This window comes from Hyperolius riggenbachi, chromosome 5 (genome assembly GCF_040937935.1).
Source record: "Hyperolius riggenbachi isolate aHypRig1 chromosome 5, aHypRig1.pri, whole genome shotgun sequence".
Taxonomy (NCBI): Eukaryota; Metazoa; Chordata; class Amphibia; order Anura; family Hyperoliidae; genus Hyperolius; species Hyperolius riggenbachi.
In genome coordinates, this window is record NC_090650.1 from 251,454,025 (window position 1) to 251,472,430 (window position 18,406).

Below are 18,406 nucleotides of genomic sequence, written 5' to 3' on the forward strand. Positions count from 1 at the left end.
CAAGCACACTGATTCCCCCCCCCTGCCCCCTGATCGCCCACAGCACCCCTCAGACCCCCCCCTGCCCACCCCCCAGACCACTGTTTGCACCCAGTCACCCCCCTAATCACCCATCAATCACTCCCTGTCACTATCTGTCAACGCTATTTTTTTTTTTAGTCCCTAATCTGCCCCCTACTCCCTCCTGATCACCCCCCCCCCCCCGCAGATTCTCCCCAGACCCCCCCCCCCCCCCGTGTACTGTATGCATCTATCCCCCCCTGATCACCTGTCAATCACCCCCTGTCACTGCCACCCATCAATCTGCCCCTAACCTGCCCCTTGCGGGCAATCTGATCACCCACCCACACCAATAGATCGCCCGCAGATCCGACATCAGATCACCTCCCAAGTGCAGTGTTTACATCTCTTCTCTCCTCTAAACACCCACTAATTACCCATCAATCACCCCCTATCACCACCTGTCACTGTTACCCATCAGATTAGACCCTAATCTGCCCCTTGTGGGCACCCAATCACCCGCCCACACCTCAGAACGCCCTCAGACCCCAGCCCTGTTCACCTCGCTAGTGCATTGCTTGCATCTATTTCCCCCCTCTAATCACACCTTGAGACACCCATCAATCACCTCCTGTCACCCCCTAGCACACCTACCCATCAGATCAGGCCCTAATTTGCCCCGTGTGGGCTCCTGATCACTCAGCCAAACCCTCAGATCCCCCTCAGACCCCCTTCCGATCACCTCCCCAGTGCATTGATAGAATCCATTTTCCCCTCTAACCGCCCCCTGAGACACCCATCAATCACCTCCTGTCACCCCCCTAGCACTCCTATCCATCAGATCAGGCCCAATACATCCTGTCATCTAAGAGGCCACCCTGCTTATGACCGGTTCCACAAAATTTGCCCCCTCAGACCACCTGTCATAAAAATTTGCAGATGCTTATACCCCTGAACAGTCATTTTGAGAAATTTGGTTTCCAGACTACTCACAGTTTTGGGCCCGTAAAATGCCAGGGCAGTATAGGAACCCCACAAGTGACCCCATTTTAGAAAGAAGACACCCCAAGGTATTCTGTTAGGTGTATGATGAGTTCATAGAAGATTTTATTTTTTGTCAAAAGTTAGCGGAAATTGGATTTTTATTGTTTTTTTCACAAAGTGTCATTTTTCACTAACTTGTGACAAAAAATACAATCTTCTATGAACTCACCATACTCCTAACAGAATACCTTGGGGTGTCTTTCTAAAATGGGGTCACTTGTGGGGTTCCTATACTGCCCTGGCATTTTAGGGGCCCTAAACCGTGAGGAGTAGTCTAGAAAACAAATGCCTCAAAATGACCTGTGAATAGGACGTTGGGCCCCTTAGCGCACCTAGGCTGCAAAAAAGTGTCACACATGTGGTATCGCCATACTCAGGAGAAGTAGTATAATGTGTTTTGTGGTGTATTTTTACACATACCCATGCTGGGTGGGAGAAATCTCTCTGTAAATGGACAATTGTGTGTAAAAAAAAAAAAAAAAAAAAAAAAAATCAAATAATTGTCATTTACAGAGATATTTCTCCCACCCAGTATCTGTATGTGTAAAAATACACCCCAAAACACATTATACTACTTCTCCTGAGTACGGCGGTACCACGTGTGTGGCACTTTTTTGCACCCTAAGTGCGCTAAGGGGCCCAAAGTCCAATGAGTACCTTTAGGATTTCACAGGTCATTTTGCGACACTTGGTTTCAAGACTACTCCTCACGGTTTAGGGCCCCTAAAATGCCAGGGCAGTATAGAAACCCCACAAATGACCCCATTTTAGAAAGAAGACACCCCAAGGTATTCCGTTAGGAGTATGGTGAGTTCATAGAAGATTTTATTTTTTGTCACAAGTTAGCAGAAAATGACACTTTGTGAAACAAAACAATTAAAATCAATTTCCGCTAACTTGTGACAAAAAAAAAAAAAAAAAAAACAATCTTCTATGAACTCACCATACTCCTAACGGAATACCTTGGGGTGTCTTCTTTCTAAAATGGGGTAATTTGTGGGGTTCCTATACTGTCCTGGCATTTTAGGGGCCCTAAACCGTGAGGAGTAGTCTTAAAACGAAATTTCTCAAAAATGACCTGTGAAATCCTAAAGGTACTCATTGGACTTTGGGCCCCTTAGCGCAGTTAGGGTGCAAAAAAGTGCCACACATGTGGTATCGCCGTACTCAGGAGAAGTAGTATAATGTGTTTTGGGGCTGTATTTTTCCACATACCCATGCTGAGTGGGAGAAATAGCTCTATAAATAGACAATTGTGTGTAAAAAAAAATAAAAAAAAATTGTCATTTACGGAGATTTTTTACACATACCCATGCTGGGTGGGAGAAATATCTCCGTAAATGACAATTTTTTTTTTATTTTTTTTTACACACAATTGTCTATTTATAGAGCTATTTCTCCCACTCAGCATGGGTATGTGTAAAAATACACCCCAAAACACATTATACTACTTCTCCTGAGTACGGCAATACCACATGTGTGGCACTTTTTTGCAGCCTAACTGCGCTAAGGGGCCCAAAGTCCAATGAGCATCTTTAGGCTTTACAGGGGTGCTTACAATTAGGCAACCCCCAAAATGCCTGGACAGTGAACACACCCCACAAATGACCCCATTTTGGAAAGTAGACACTTCAAGGTATTCAGAGAGGAGCGTAGTGAGTCCGTGGCAGATTTCATTTTTTTTTGTCGCAAGTTAGAAGAAATGGAAACTTTTTTTTTTTGTCACAAAGTGTCATTTTCCGCTAACTTGTGACAAAAAATAAAATCTTCTATGAACTCACCATGCCTCTCACTGAATACTTTGGGATGTCTTCTTTCCAAAATGGGGTCATTTGGGGGGTATTTGTACTATCCTGGAATTTTAGCCCCTCATGAAACCTGACAGGTGCGCAGAAAAGTCAGAGATGCTTGAAAATGGGAAAATTCACTTTTGGCACCATAGTTTGTAAACGCTATAACTTTTACCCAATCCAATAAATATACACTGAATGTTTTTTTTTTTTTATCAAAGACATGTAGCAGAATAACTTTTGCGCTCAAATGAATAGGAAATTTTACTTTATTTGAAAAATGTCAGCACAGAAAGTTAAAAAAGTCATTTTTTTGACAAAATTCATGTCTTTTTTGATGAATATAATAAAAAGTAAAACTCGCAGCAGCAATCAAATAGCACCAAAAGAAAGCTGTATTAGTGACAAGAAAAGGAGGTAAAGTTCCTTTAGGTAGTAGGTTGTATGACCGAGCAATAAACCGTGAAAGCTGCAGTGGTCTGAATGGAGAAAAAGGCTCTGGTCCTTAAGGGGCGAAAAGACTGTGGTCCTCAAGTGGTTAAAATCTGACAAAAAACAACAAGGTTTGGATTTCCTGAAAGGCAATTGCTTAGTCCACCCGCCGAAATAGCAAGATGCTCTACTCACTTGTACACTATTTTTGGCAGTTCGATTTGGCAACTGTTGTTCAGAGAATGCTTTTGAAAGCAAAGAAAACCCTGAAAACCCTGAGAAACCCCCATGAGGAGATGGGATGGTCCCAAACCCGTTAATTCTGTCAGATTTTAAACTTATTTTTTTATCACTGTAGTAGTCCTTTAAACCAGTGTTCTCCAACCCTGTCCTCAAGGCCCACCAACAGTGCATGTTTTGTGGAAATCCACAGAAGTAGTTAATCAGCTCTGCTGAGACTCTAATTAACTCACCTGTGCATGTTTGTGGTTGCCTGCAAAACATGTACTGTGGTGGGCCTTGAGGACAGGGTTGGGGAACTCTGCTTTAACCACTACTGCCACCCAGACTTGAGCCTCACATCCACGGCAGGTGCTGCCACAGCAGCAGGGACGCGAGGCTCACATCTGTGAAGTCTGTGGGGCTGTATGTGCGATCGTGCGGGCAGAAGCCCACAATTGTGATGGTCCCGGCATCAGGGTGTGATTGGTGGCAGGGCACAGAAGTCCCCTGAGCCAATCAGTGCATGTCCGCCGAGATTAATAACTGTTTTTGTTCAAAAACAGTGATCATTCTCAATTGATGCCGCCGCGTCACCTCCCGCTCGCTCGTTTCCGCCACCGATCGTTAGATTAGAACTTTGTTCCCATTCATCTCCCCTTTAGGCCACCGTGATCGCAGGCAACAATGATGCCTGCGTCACATCCAAGTAACACAGCTTCACATTACTTACTATTAAGTGTACTTCTTGTATGCGTATAGGAAACAATGCGCGAGGACATCTTGTGGCCAAATAGTAAAATTACATCTAGATACATTAGGGAATTTTTTTTTAACATGTATGTCAAGGGGGTATATTATTATTAAAAATGATGGGCATGTGATTAGTGATGGATGTAAAACAAAAAAAAATGCACCTTTATTTTCAAAATAAAATATGGTCACCAAACTTTGTACTAGGGAAATAATTTAAATGTTGCAATAACCGGGACAAATGGGCAAATAAAAGGTTTGGCTTTTATCGACAGTAGAATGTTTTATTTTAAAACTATAATGGCCAAAAACTGAGAAATAATTACTTTTCTAAATTTTTTTCTTATTAATCCCATTAAAAATGCAATGAGAATAAAAAAAAAAAAAATTCTTAGCATAATGTACCACCCAAAGAAAGCCTAATTGGTGGCAGAAAAAAGGTTTAGATCATTTTGTAAGTAGTGATAAAGTTATTGGGGAATGACTGGGAGGAACGCTGTCCATAAGGTGAAAACAACCTGCGGGCTGAAATGGATAAACGATCAGGGCTTTAAAAGTTAAATACAATGGGTTGATGCACGAAGCAGGGGTAAGATTGATGTGTGCAGACATTGCACAATAAAATGACCATTACTACCACCAGCAGTGTACCGTGAGTTACAAAATTAGCTCGACCCCCAATACTAGAGTAATGTGAACATTGCTACAGTAACCTGCATTACCATAGCATCACTTGCAGTATTCCAGTACTTCGGGTTGTACTAATAGCATAACACATAGTAACAGTAATATTGCTGTCTGCACACTGCAATATTACCGCTACTTCTGCATCAACCCCAAAGAAACTTGTGATTACAAAGACAATCTTAGCTTTGAAATTAAAGAGAAGTATTTTGGCAGTGTGGTAATATTAAGACATAAAATAGTGACAATTTTTTAACAGTCTCACCTGCTTGTCATTTACTGAATACTTTTCGATTTCCTTTTTGGCTTGAACGAGTTTGCTCTGCAATGAGAAAAAAAAAAACTATCCAGTCAACATAAAGAGCAGGAGGGTCACCTAGACATGGCTATATGTTTCAGATGGTATAACTGTTTAGCAGGGAAGAGGTCAGTATAGTTCAATGAAGTTATTTGTTCTAGCAGGCTGAAGTCCACCATGGTGCACACAGCTTAGTAATGAGAAAGCAGATGCAACAATTAAATGTTTTCTGCTTAGAGGTTATTATGCTGTTGTGCATCTTTTAGAGCAGAGAGGACATTCTGAGTTCAGGTCCGCTTTAAGGGCCAAGGGCCAAGGTTTTTAAGTAAAGCCTCTTCTAAAGGTTAATGCGGAAAGCAAGTCAAAGTTTCCGTAATTAACCACTTAAGCACCACAAGCTTAAACCCCCTTAAAGACCAGGCCATTTTTGACAAAATAGGACACTGCAGCTTTAAGGCTCCACTGCAGGGCCGTACAACTCAGCACACAAGTGATTTCCCCCTCCCTTTTCTGCCCACCAACACAGCTCACTGTTGGTGGGCTATGATCCCTGCCAGTATGCTTTTTTTTTTTTTCAAATATTTATTCCTTTATTTTTTGAATAAATGTTGTTTGTTTTTTAACTGGCTGACAGCTCCTCTTTAAGACAGAGAGCGTCTGGCACAGTTACCTAGAACAAAAGCTACTATAGGTTTTAGATGATTGCAACTCAGTTGAAACCCCTACTTGTGTTTCCAGCCACTGATTTGCATGTACAGTAGAATCCCTTTAAAGTAGGCTCCAAGGGACCAGGAAAAGTAGTTTTCTATATCAGAAGTTAAAGCGGAACTGAAGATAATTTTAAAACCCTTTCACTTACCTGGGGCTGCCCCCAGCAGCCGTCCTGTCCCACGCTGGTTCTCCACGATCCTCTGTTCCCTGCCGCCGCTCCGTTTCTCGACTTGTAAGTCGAGGGGCCACTGCACCTGCACAGCCCTGCCAAGCATATCCTTTATATGCGTTCCTGTCTACAATAGCACCATTTCGGACTGGAACGCGAAGAAGGATACGCATGGCCAAGGCCGCCCAAGCGCAGTGGCCCGGCGGGAAACCGAAAGTAGCTGGCGGCAGGAGAACGGAGGCTTGTGGAAGACCGGTGTGGGACAGGAAGGCTGCTGGGGGTTTACTATCTTCACTTCCGCTTTAAACTACATAAGAATTGGTCTTACAGTGCATATTTATAGATACGCATTTGCAGGGACCGGAGGACTTCGTTTACTATATCCAGAGCAGTGTTCTCCCCAGAATTTTTTTTTCCAGCCGGGTGGCATGAAATATTAGCTGGGTGGGGCAAGATGAGAGAATGCAGGACTGGTGCTTCTGTGCGCAACTCTGTTTACAGCATAGCAGGAGGTGAGCCAATGACAGCCGGGTGCTCACCAAAACTAGCCGGGTGGAGCACCCGGCTAAAAGAGCCTGGGGAGAACACTGCAGAGATTTACTATAACAGAGTTTACTATAACGAGATTCTACTGTATTTAAAGTTAATAAGGAGGAAGTACATTTGCCATATTGTTTTAGCCTGCCTTTAACCCTAGTACAAAGCAATTTACATAATGGTTACATGCTATGAAAACCTCCAGAAATATAGGTACATGTTCATTTGCTGGAACAGTACTGCGGAGAGGATTAAAAAACCCACATTTTTACTTGTGTTGTATATCAATATCATAAGACACCCCGCACAAAAAAAGAAATAAATAAAATAAAACATTGTTTTGAGTGAAAAATCCTCTTACCTCATCACGTGCTACCAAAGTGATAAAAGCACCTTGTTTAAAGCATTCAATGGCTATACATTTTCCGATACCACTGGAGCCACCAGTCACCTGACATACAAGAAATAAAAGCAGAGTTAAACATATTTAACCCATTCGCGTTCCGTCGTTTTCACTTGAGAAATGTTTACCTCCCATTCATTAGCCTATAACTTTATCACTACTTATCACAATGAACTGATCTATATCTTATTTTTTCCGCCACCAATTAGGCTTTCTTTGGGGGGTACATTTTGCTAAGAGCCACTTTACTGTAAATGCATTTTAACAGGAAGAATAAGAAAAATAATAATATATGCCTCCATAATTAAAACTCACGTATTGTATTTGCCCATATGTCCCGATTATTACACCTTTAAAATGATGTCCCTAATACAATGTATGGCGACAATATTTTATTTGGAAATAAAGGTGCATTTTTTCCGTTTTGCATCTATCACTATTTACAAGTTTAAGATAAAAAAATATAGAAATATTTCATCTTTACATTGATATTTAATAAGTTTAGACCCTTATGTAAATATTTACAGGTTTTTTTTTTTATTGTAATGTTTTTTTTTTTTTTTTTTTTTTTTTTATATTAAACATTTTATTTGGGTAGTTTTGGGAGGATGGGAGGTAAACAATAGGTTTATAATGTAAATGTGTGTTGATTTTAATTTTTTTTACTTTTAGTTGTAGTATTACTTTTTGGCCACAAGATGGCGGCCATGAGTTTGTTTACATGACGTCACTCTAAGCGTAACACACGCTTAGAGCGACGCATGGGGGAGGTAACAGCCAGAAAAGGCGCAGCTTCCGAGAGAAGCTGTCGCTTTTTCAGCGGGGGAGAGGAATCAGTGATCGGGCACCATAGCCCGATTCACTGATTGCCTGGCTAACGAACCGCGGGCCGGGAGCACGCGATCGGCCGTGGGAGTGCGCGGTAGCGCGCATGGTTCCTGGACGTAGTTTCTACGTCCAGGAACCAAAATAGGTTAACTTTCATTGATTGGTTTTCATATCATGTGTGACGGTCATCACAATAGGAATGACCAAATTAATGTTTATTATGGCTTTACTTTTCCAACCCATTTTCTTTAATTTTCTGGTCTTATCCAGATCAGATAAGCAATCAGCTGGTTTCATTTTTTTTCATTTTCTCTACAGTAGGATGTCTCCTCTCTCCCTTCTTTCCATAATACTGAACATGCCTCTCAACTGAGTATGCACTTCATAAAGATACCAAGGTACACTACACTAACTTACACAGCAAGTGTAACTACCACCCTACCCTGCCCTTCAGCACCTGGGGACCAATCTTCATAGTTTCCATTTACCAGCACATTAAAGCACACCGGAGGTAAGAGGAATATGGAGGCTGACATATGCATTTCCTTTTAAACAGTGCATATTGCCTGACTGTCCTGCTGATCTAAAACGTTAAGCCATAGAACAGAGCAAGTGTGCAGATCAGGTTCTCTGACATTGATTAGATGCATGCTTGTTTCAAGTGTGTGATTTAGACAGTACTGCAGAAATTAGTAGGACTACCAAGCAACAGGTATTGTTTAAAAAGAAATTAACATGGCAGCCACCATATCCTCATTTCATGTTCTCTTAAAGGCCCAGTTTAAAGTGAATGCATGGTGCCAGGTCATCCATTTCCAGGTAGATTATGTGCCTTTCTCAATGTAATGGCAATGGATTTGCTGTGTGCTGAAATTGCATGCTACAGTGCATTGTGCCCTTCAACTGATGCGTTGTGATTACATTGTACTGCCACCACATCTTTCCCCTGTCGAATTTGTCTGCTGTATCTGGAAGGCTGCCAACTCTTCAGTAAAGGTAGCCATACACTGGTCGATTTGCCATCAGATTCGACCAACAGATAGATCCCTCTCTGATCGAATCTGATCAGAGAGGGATCGTATGGCTACCTTTACTGCAAACAGATTGTGAACCGATTTCAGCCTGAAACCGTTCACAATCTGTTATGGTGGTGGTGATGCCGCCACTCCCCCCGCCCGCATACATTACCTGCTCCGCCGGCGCGACTCCAGTCCCCAGGTCTCCGCTGTCTTCTCCGCTCTCTGGTCTCCAGGTCCGGCATGCTTTACTTCTTCCTGCCCGGCAGGAAGTTTAAACAGTAGAGCGCCCTCTACTGTTTAAACTTCCTGCCGGGCAGGAGGAACTGAAGCATGCCGGAGACCAGAGCGGAGAGGAAGCAGCGGTGACAGCGGGGGCAGTCGCGCCGGCGGAGCAGGTAATGTATTGCCTCTCTATTGCGTCGGTCGGACACTCGAACGCCGCTAGCGACGCACTCCCTACCCGCGGGCGATCGACGGTAATTTTCCGCACGGAGCGATCGGACGAAATGGATCGAAATTCGGCGTGTAGCGCGAACGATTGGCAGCAGATTCGAATCCAGTGATCGAATCTGCTGTCGAAACGGCGGCAAATCGGACCAGTGTATGGCCAGCTTAATGTGAACAAGTTAACTCCTTCCAAGCCACTCCAGTGCTCCTGTGATGAATATTTCTCACAGACAATGTCCCTGCTCTCACTGTCAGCTTGTCTGCTATCTGTGAGGCTGATAAACACAGACTAATAAACTGAACAAAGAATAGCTGGCTGAGGAGGAAGCTGCCTGTCAGGCTGACACCAGTGCAGAGCCAAGACACAGCTTGTCATGCTTCATTGACACAGAGCTCTTTCAAAAGTTGCACATAACCTCTGGAGACTGAATTCAATGTGTAACTCACTGAATTCTCTGTGTACTCACTGTGTATTAACTGAGTTCACTGCTCTGCTGATGTACTTCCTGTTTTGGTGGCCATCTTTTCTGTTCACAAAACAGTTTATAAAACAGTTTTTTTACCCTCTTTATTGCAGCGGAGAGCAGCAAAAATATTACAGAGGGGGCTAGGAGATGACCCCAAACAGGCAGGGATGTTTGTTTATACTTCATTTGAATACAGATTCTCTTTAAATTGGGTTTGCACCAAACTGATAAAAAGAACCTGTAGGGACATTCGTTTAGAGCCCCTTTGAAAAAAAGCTAGAAATATATGTTGTTCAGTGACCTCTGCAAAGTGCTGTGGAAAAATTAAAGGGAAAATGAAGTAAGAGGTATACGGAGGCTGCCATATTTATTTCCTTTTAATCAATACCAGTTGCCTGGCAGCCCTGCTGCTCCTCTGCCTCTAATACTATTAGCCATAGCCCCTGAACAAGCATGCAGCAGATCAGGTATTTCAGACTTTAAAGTCAGATCTGACAAAACTAGCTGCATGCTTGTTTCTGGTGTCATTTAGATACTACTGCAGAGAAATAGACCAGCAGGGCTGCCAGGCAACTGGTATTGATTAAAAGGAAATAAATATGGCAGCCTCCGTATACCTCTTACTTCAGTTCCCCTTTAAGACTCTGGGATATATTTTTATTTTCTACTTCTGTTGTACTACCACTTTTAACGGGAAACTGAAGTAAGAGGTATACGGAGGCTGCCATATTTATTTCCTTTTAAACAATACCAGTTGCCTGGCAGCCCTGCTGGTCTATTTCTCTGCAGTAGTATCTAAATGACACCAGAAACAAGCATGCAGCTAGTCTTGTCAGATCTGACTTTAAAGTCTGAAATACCTGATCTGCTGCATGCTTGTTCAGGGGCTATGGCTAATAGTATTAGAGGCAGAGGAGCAGCAGGGCTGCCAGACAACTGGTATTGATTAAAAGGAAATAAATATGGCAGCCTCCGTATACCTCTTATTTCAGTTCCCCTTTAAGATTAAGGCCCCATTCCCAGAGTTAAAAAAAAAAAAAGGTTCCCTTTGCACATCCAAAGGGAACGAAATGGATCCAATGTTAACCTATGGATCCATTCACATCCGTCCATTCAATCCAGGGCTGTGAAGTAAGAGTTGGAGTCAAAGCATTTTGGGTACCCGGAGTCGGTGGTTTCATAAATTGAGGAGTCGGATGATTTTTCTACCAAATCCACAGCCCTGGTAAGTATTAGACTAAGGAGGCGGAGCCATTTTGGGTACCTGGAGTTGGAGTCAGTAGTTTCATAAACTGAGGAGTTGGAGTCGGATGATTTTTGTACCGACTCCACAGCCCTGGTTCAAACTGAGCCGTTCCATGCAATCCATTGAATGGAATGCAAGTTTCCTGCTGCAGCTATTTTTCCAGACCGCTGAGCCCAGTAGAACGGAAATGAAAGCTGAAGTGCTGCATTGGGGCAATGGGAAAATGGAACAATTCTTCACACTAGTGAAAAGAAAACAGACCGCTCTAAATAGAAAAATACACTTTGGGGGTGGGGGGGGGTTGTGGGGTCACGGAACAGAACCGGAGTGAAAACAGATCCGATCAACCTGTGATCAGATCCATTTTCATGGATCCGTTTGACAATTTAACTCAAGTATGAACCGGGCCTAAGATTATACGCTGGCAGCCAGTGGTCCTGATGTCATGTCATGTGACTCCCTGTTGCCATGGAGACGTGACATGGGACATCAGTGAGCAGGGTAAGTTTCAAATCCCCCGGTGCCCACTAGCAACTTCGCAGGGAGGGGGAAGGAGGAGAGTCCGGCCTCCTGTCGGCAGGCTGTAGAAGCAGCGCACATGGACCAAACGCAGCCCACGGGCCGTAGTTTGCCCAGCACTGGATTAACATAACTAAAATGCAAGAGCAAGGGAATATATTTACATAGATAAGCGAGAACATGACACATTGGACTGCACAGTGGGATAGTACTTATACTATGTAATATCTACTAGCATAATATAAAGGAGGAGTCTAAGAATAAAATATGACAGAGCACGCTAGTAAAATGTTTCTGGTTGCTGAAATATGGGTTAATTTTCCCCAAAATCAATACATTTGAATACATTGCACAGCAGGAATTATAGACACACATACAAACACACAAAGTAACAACTAAAACTCAAGACAAACTCACCACAACATGTGCACCTGCCAATTTCAGGGGTTTGGGACTGATGAGCGGAGACACCATATACAGTAGTAGTACAAATGCCACTATGAAGGCAGCAGCCAGTAGGAACATGATCGACTGTGTGATGGAGTCCAGCCTGAAGAGGGGGAGATGTACAGACAAGCAGAGAATAGGGACTCAGGCAACCTATAAAAAAGGAGCAACCAAGGGAAAGTGAAGGTAAGCATGTGCAGTAGTTTACCTTATGGGTGACTAAAATAAGACTGGAAGAAAGGGGTATTAGATTTAGACATGGGGATCAGTAGGAAGCACAGAAACCACCATAAACATATAAGTAGACAAATAACAACCTGGAAGCAGCGCACAGGAATCAAAAGAATGGCTGAACCACCGTTAACACATACAGAGAATGACAGGAAAGAAGTCTATGGAGGCAGGAAAACAGCGAGAGAGCAGACTGCTGGGGAACAGCACTGTATTCATTCAGCTGCCCGCTTATGTATAGATTACAAAAGATTGAGGGACAGCTCGGCTTCAGCGCCTGACTAGCCTATATGACAGAATGCACCTCTTTCAAAACAGTACCCCATGCACTGCGCAGCCTCCTCCCTCAGCTCCGCTCTTCCTGTTTATATTTCACTTTCTCCAACGTCACGCGGGTTCCGTACAACACAAGCTCATGTGTGGTATTTGGTTGATAATATGCTGCCACCTAGCGCCAGCACTCCAGAATGCGATCTTATCTTAATGTACTTTCAGCTGTGGAAAAGCTGGATTTTTTCTTTAAGGGAAGGTTCAGGGACATGTTTAAAAAAATAAAAATACTAATCAACTTACCTGGGGCTTCCTCCAGCCCGTGGCAGGCAGGACGTGCCCTCGACGCAGCTCCGGAGGCTCCCGGTCTTCTCCGGTGGCTCACCTGGCCAGGCCGGCTTCCTGGTCGGGCTTCTCCTTGCGCTCCAACGTGCATCTCACGCGGTCGCGCTGACGTCATCGGACGTCCTAAGGACTTTACTGCGCAGGAGCAGAACTGCTGCGCCTGCGCAGTACAGCCTGGAGGACGTCCGAAGACGTCAGCGCGACCGCGTGAGACGCACAAGAGCAAGACCTGGAAGCCGGCCTGGCCAGGTCAGGTGAGCCAACGGAGAAGACCGGGAGCCTCCGGAGCGGCGTCAATGGCACGTCCTGCCCTCCTGTCACGCATAGGGCCAAACCGTCCCGATCTCGTCGGGACTGTCACGATTTTGGGGGGCTCTCCCGCTGTCACGGTATGAGCCCCCCAAGTCCCGGGCAGCAGTGGGTAGTGAGGGTGGAAAAAAAATGATCGAGGCGCCAGCCGCGGGTAAATGGGATGCGGGACGCGTGTATCCCATTACTACCTCCCTCCCTCCCTTGGAATCTGGCCCCCCCCTGTGTCTCCCCCCTGTTTGCAGAGTGCGCAGCTAAGCGGAGCGGGCTGTCAGCTTACCGGTATCCATGGACGCATACCGATGTCCAGCTTCAATCTGCTTCCTGTGACGTCACAGGAAGCCAGATGGTGGTACGCGTCCATGGATACCGGTAAGCTGACAGCCCGCTCCGCTTAGCTGCGCACTCTGCAAACAGGGGGGAGACACAGGGGGGGCCAGATTCCAAGGGAGGGAGGGAGGTAGTAATGGGATACACGCGTCCCGCATCCCATTTACCCGCGGCTGGCGCCTCGATCATTTTTTTCTTGCATTGGCACCCTCCTCCTCACCCACCCATCCACGGACACCCTCACCCACCCACCCACGGACACCCTCCTCCTCATCATCATCATATATGGGGGAGACATATGTAAAAATTATTAGGGGATTAGGGGTGTGGCCTTAGTGTCCCGATTCTTAGATTTAAAATGTTGGGAGGTATGGGGCTGGAAGAAGCCCCAGGTAAGTGGATTAGTATTCTTATTTTTTTAAACATGTCCCTGAACCTTCCCTTTAAAAGACAAGAACCTGTAATCAGGGCCGCCTTTAGAAATTTCTGGGCCCCATACTGGGTAAACAAACTGCCCCCCCCCCCCCAGATGACACAATTGTGCCGTCATGTGCAGAGAACTTCTGGCTGCCTGCGCGCTACTGCCCGACTCTGGCGACCCGGATTGAGCTGCAGTGGAGGATTCACTGTATATAGGAGGAGAATGGGGGAAGCAGTAGGCATGAGGTCTGCACCTAACAGATGCCTGCTTCCCCGTTTTTAATATATCGTTCGTCTCTGGTATCCTTTAAAAGATATACGAGATGAAATTAAAAAAAGCTTTCCTTACATGGGGCTTCTTCTAGGCCCTAGAAGTCTATCAATTCCAGCACTGCAGTTTGGCCACCCTCCATGGTGTCGATGTCTGTAACATCGCTGACCCAAGCGGGGTTGCTGGTATCTGCACCTCTTGATTTTACACTCCTGTGGCTGGGAGCATTCTGCGCTTGGGTCAGCGATATTAATAAATTCGGAATAAATTACTCACACGCATTATGCAAACGGCCTAACTTACCTGGAGCTTCTTGCAGCCCGCTGCAGTCATTCTGTGCTCACACCATCCTTTCGGGGGGAGCCCCATCAAAGCTGGCCGGCCACGCACCTCATCGCGGCCCCATACACAGCAGCATTCTGCACATGCACAGTACAGAAAAATCATTTCTGCCCATGTGCAGAATGCTCCTGTGATAACCAGCCAGCTTTGAGGGGGTTACCACTGCTGACTGGAGAGTTCTGAAGTGACGAGGTGGGCACAGGATGACTGCAGGTGGCTGTAAGAATCCCCAGGTAAATTAAACTGCATTTTTTTTCATTTAAAGAGGAACTTCAGCCTAAACAAACATCCTCCATTGAGTTACATTAGTTATGTTAATTAAAATAGGTAATATAATCTCTTACCCACCCTGTTTCAAAAGAACAGGCAAATGTTTGTGATTTCATGGTGGCAGTCATCTTTTTGGTTGAAAGGAGGTGACAGGGAGCATGAGGCACAGTTCCAACTGTCCTGTGTCCTGATCACCCCTCCCAGCTGCGCTCGATAGGCAACTAGAACAACATCAGAAATCCCATCATGCTTTGCACAGCATCAGGTGAAAAATGCCCAGGTATATTTATTTGATGGGCGGACCCTGCATGGCACATGTGCTGAATCTAGCCATTCAAAGATTTGTGTCAAAGTACCCAGGCTTAGAGGACGTCCTGAAGCAGGCCAGGAAGTTGTGTGGGCATTTCCGATATTCAGCGGAGAAACAAGTTGCCGGTGAGACGCCTGATTTGCATTAGCCCGACTCGCTGGAATTCCACCCTCCTTATGTTCTGTCGCCTGCTAAAACAGGAGAAAGCCATCACCCAGTACCTCTACAACTACAATAGAAGGACACAGTCTGGGGAGATGGGGATGTTCTGGCCCAACAACTGGACACTCATGCGAAATGCATGCAGGCTCATGCGGTCATTTGAGGAGGTGACCAACCTGGTGAATCGCAGTGAAGGCACCATCAGCGACTTGATCTCGTACGCTTACTTCCTGGAGCGTGCCGTGCATAGAGTGGTGGATCAAGCTGTGGAGGAGTGTGAACAGGAACAGTTACGGGAGGAAGCATATGGGATCAATTCTCATCAGAACCAGATGTTTCCTCAACACCTGCGGCAGCACAGAGGGGGGAGGAGGAAGAGGAGGAAGAGTCGTGTGGGGAAGGAGTCAGACTCGGATGATGAGGAAGGTGTTTCTTTGGAGAAGGAGGCGGCGGCGGCGGCAGAAGAACAACTGCAGCAGGCGTCACAGGGGGCGTGGCTGCTCAACGTTCCCGTGGTATTGTTTGTGGCTGGGGGAAGGAGGAGGACTTACCTGACGTCACTGAGGAAGAGCAAGAGGAGATGGATAGTACGTCTGGATCCAACTTTGTGCAGATGGCATCTTTCATGCTGTCCAGCCTGTTGAGGGACCCCCGTATAAAAGAAAACTCAAGGGGAATGAGCTGTACTGGGTGGCCACGCTACTAGACCCTCGGAATAGGCACAAAGTAGCGGACATGTTACCAACTCACCTGAAGGCAGAAAGGATACAGCACTTGCAGAACAAGCTGGCAACTATGCTTTACAATGCGTTTAAGGGTGATGTCACAGCACAAAGCTATAAAGGTACCACTGCCAGTAATTCTTCTCCCATGTCCACGCAGGCAAGGACAGGACGCTCCAGCGATCTCATGGTGATGGCAGACATGCGGACATTCTTTAGTCAAACGCCTCGCCTTAGCCCTTCCGGATCCACCCTCCACCAACGCCTGGACCGGCAGGTAGCCGACTACCTGGCCTTAAGTGTGGATGTAGACACTGTGAGCATTGATGAACCCTTGGACTACTGGGTGCGCAGGCTTGACCTGTGGCCAGAGCTGTCCCAATTTGCCATCCAACTTCTGTCTTGTCCTCCCTCAAGCGTCCTGTCAGAAAGGACCTTCAGCGCAGCTGGAGGCATTGTCACTGAGAAGAGAAGTCGCCTAAGTCACAAAAGTGTTCAGTATCTCACCTTTATCAAAACGAATGAGGCATGGATCCCGGAGTCCCCACACACAGCATCTCTGCCTGCACGCCGTGTGACTGCCTGCCCCAAGACTAAGTCGCTCCCCACACAGCACCTCTGCCCGCAGGCCGCTTGACTGCCTTCTCCGCCACCACCAACAGGGTCCAGGACTCCAGGTGGATTCCTGAATTTTTAAGGCTGCTGTACTACTTTTTCTGGTGCGTGTATATGCCTGCCTAATTTCTGTGGCTGCACTGCAGCTGCAACAACAAAACAAAGGCATGTACATGTGCCAATTTCCCCTTGTGATCATTACCTTGCCACGGTGAAGGGGCTTGCGTATCGCAATGAAGCAATGACCGTCGGCTATATGAGTGTCTAAGGTGGTGGTGGTGGGGGGGGGGGGGGTTGAGGCACATCCAAAATAATAAGTTTGTTGCTTCATTATGGACAGACCAAATTTTATCAGCTGGACAGTCACTGTTGTTCTGTCATCGAACTACTTCAGCCTGGCGACCATGTGGGCTTGAAAACCGCTATCGCTTGCACTCTCGCCATGGTGCGCGTCAGTCCAGCACGGCCATCACAACACAAACAGTGTTTGCGGTGTGTTACAGTGAGTTTGGTGTGTCAGTGTGAAGAAGTACACTAATTACACTCCCTGATTGATGTATACACAATGCAAGATATTCTAAAGCACTTTAGGCCTGCAATTTAGCATTCAATGTGATTTCTGCCCTTAAAACGCTGCTTTGCGTCAAATCCAGATTTTTCCCTGGGACTTTTGGCGTCTATCCCACTCCTCCATGCAAAAACTCAGATGTTAGACCCCTTGAAACATCTTTTCCATCACTTTCCTGGCCAGAATTAATGTTTCTAGTTTTCAAAGTTTGCCTCCCCATTTTAGTCTATTGCGGTTTCCGAAAGTTCGTGCGAACCGAACTTTTGCGGAAGTTCATGAACCGAAAATCGGAGGTTCGAGCCATCTCTAATTTAGGTGACAAAGGAGGGAGACATTTATGGCTCTGGTATCCTCTAAAGTGTACCTGAGATAGTACACTAGGCCTTATTTATACTTACCTGGGGTTTCCTCTAGCTCCATGAGGAATGTGGCCATCCTTGCCGTCCTCTTCGGCCCCTCCATTCTGCCGCTATGACTCCTGGTAATCCGATCAGTCGTCACCAGTCATAGGCTTCTGTGCATGCACGTGGCACTACTGCATTGGCACAGAATGCTCCCATCTGTGGGAGCACAACAAGGGGTGCGCGCGGCCAACTCGCATATGCACAAAGGAGTGTGGCTGGACGTATTACTGGGAGGCATAGCGCAAGAAAGAGGACGAGGAGGGAGATCATGGTGCTCGTGAGACCCCAGGTAACTATAAATACACAGAATTTCAACATCTGAGATTCACTTTAAGAATAAGCCTCATCAAGATTTGTCTTAAAAAAATAATAAACCTTTAAAAAAAATCCCACCCACCCATCCGTACATACTTTTTTCCCTAAGAGCCTGGCTGTGCAGTGCTGTCTGGGTTCTGTCCGTGTTGTGACACCACTCAGTGAGTCACACACGATTCTTCTGGCTGTTCGCTGCTCTCCATCTCTCTTACTTCAATCAGCCCAAGCGCAGTGTGATGAAGTGAGGAGGAGACATGGGGGCAGAGCTGAGCTGGTGGTGGACAGCAAGGAAACAGGAACTAGAAACCAACAGCTCAGAGACGTGGAACAAGGAGGAGCAAGCCTGGAGAGAGCAGTGTGATGTGACTAGCCCAGCCCAGAGTAATATAACATACACCAAACAACACAAGTGCACACACAGCAGCACCATGAAAAAAGAAATGCAGCAGGGATGGATGAGGGAAGCTTACAGTACTGCAGCAGCTGAAGCCCAGTTTGTGTGACTCTGT

The 18,406-nt window shown here is 45.8% G+C and overlaps 1 protein-coding gene across 4 annotated transcripts in view; it reads right to left on the reverse strand.

The window, feature by feature from the left end:
• Positions 1-18,133, reverse strand: part of KDSR (3-ketodihydrosphingosine reductase) — a 60,074-nt gene extending 41,941 nt beyond the window's left edge. The window contains exons 1-4 of one of the 4 annotated variants that reach the window (XM_068236781.1): positions 17,994-18,133; positions 11,984-12,166; positions 6,999-7,088; positions 5,188-5,244 (exon numbers count right to left, since the gene is read on the reverse strand). In XM_068236781.1, coding sequence (XP_068092882.1) covers positions 5,188-5,244; positions 6,999-7,088; positions 11,984-12,091 — 255 coding nt within the window. In that variant the 5' untranslated portion in view covers positions 12,092-12,166; positions 17,994-18,133. The other 3 variants (XM_068236779.1, XM_068236778.1, XM_068236780.1) reach the window with 3 other exon arrangements.
• Between the last annotated feature and the right edge of the window lie 273 nt (positions 18,134-18,406).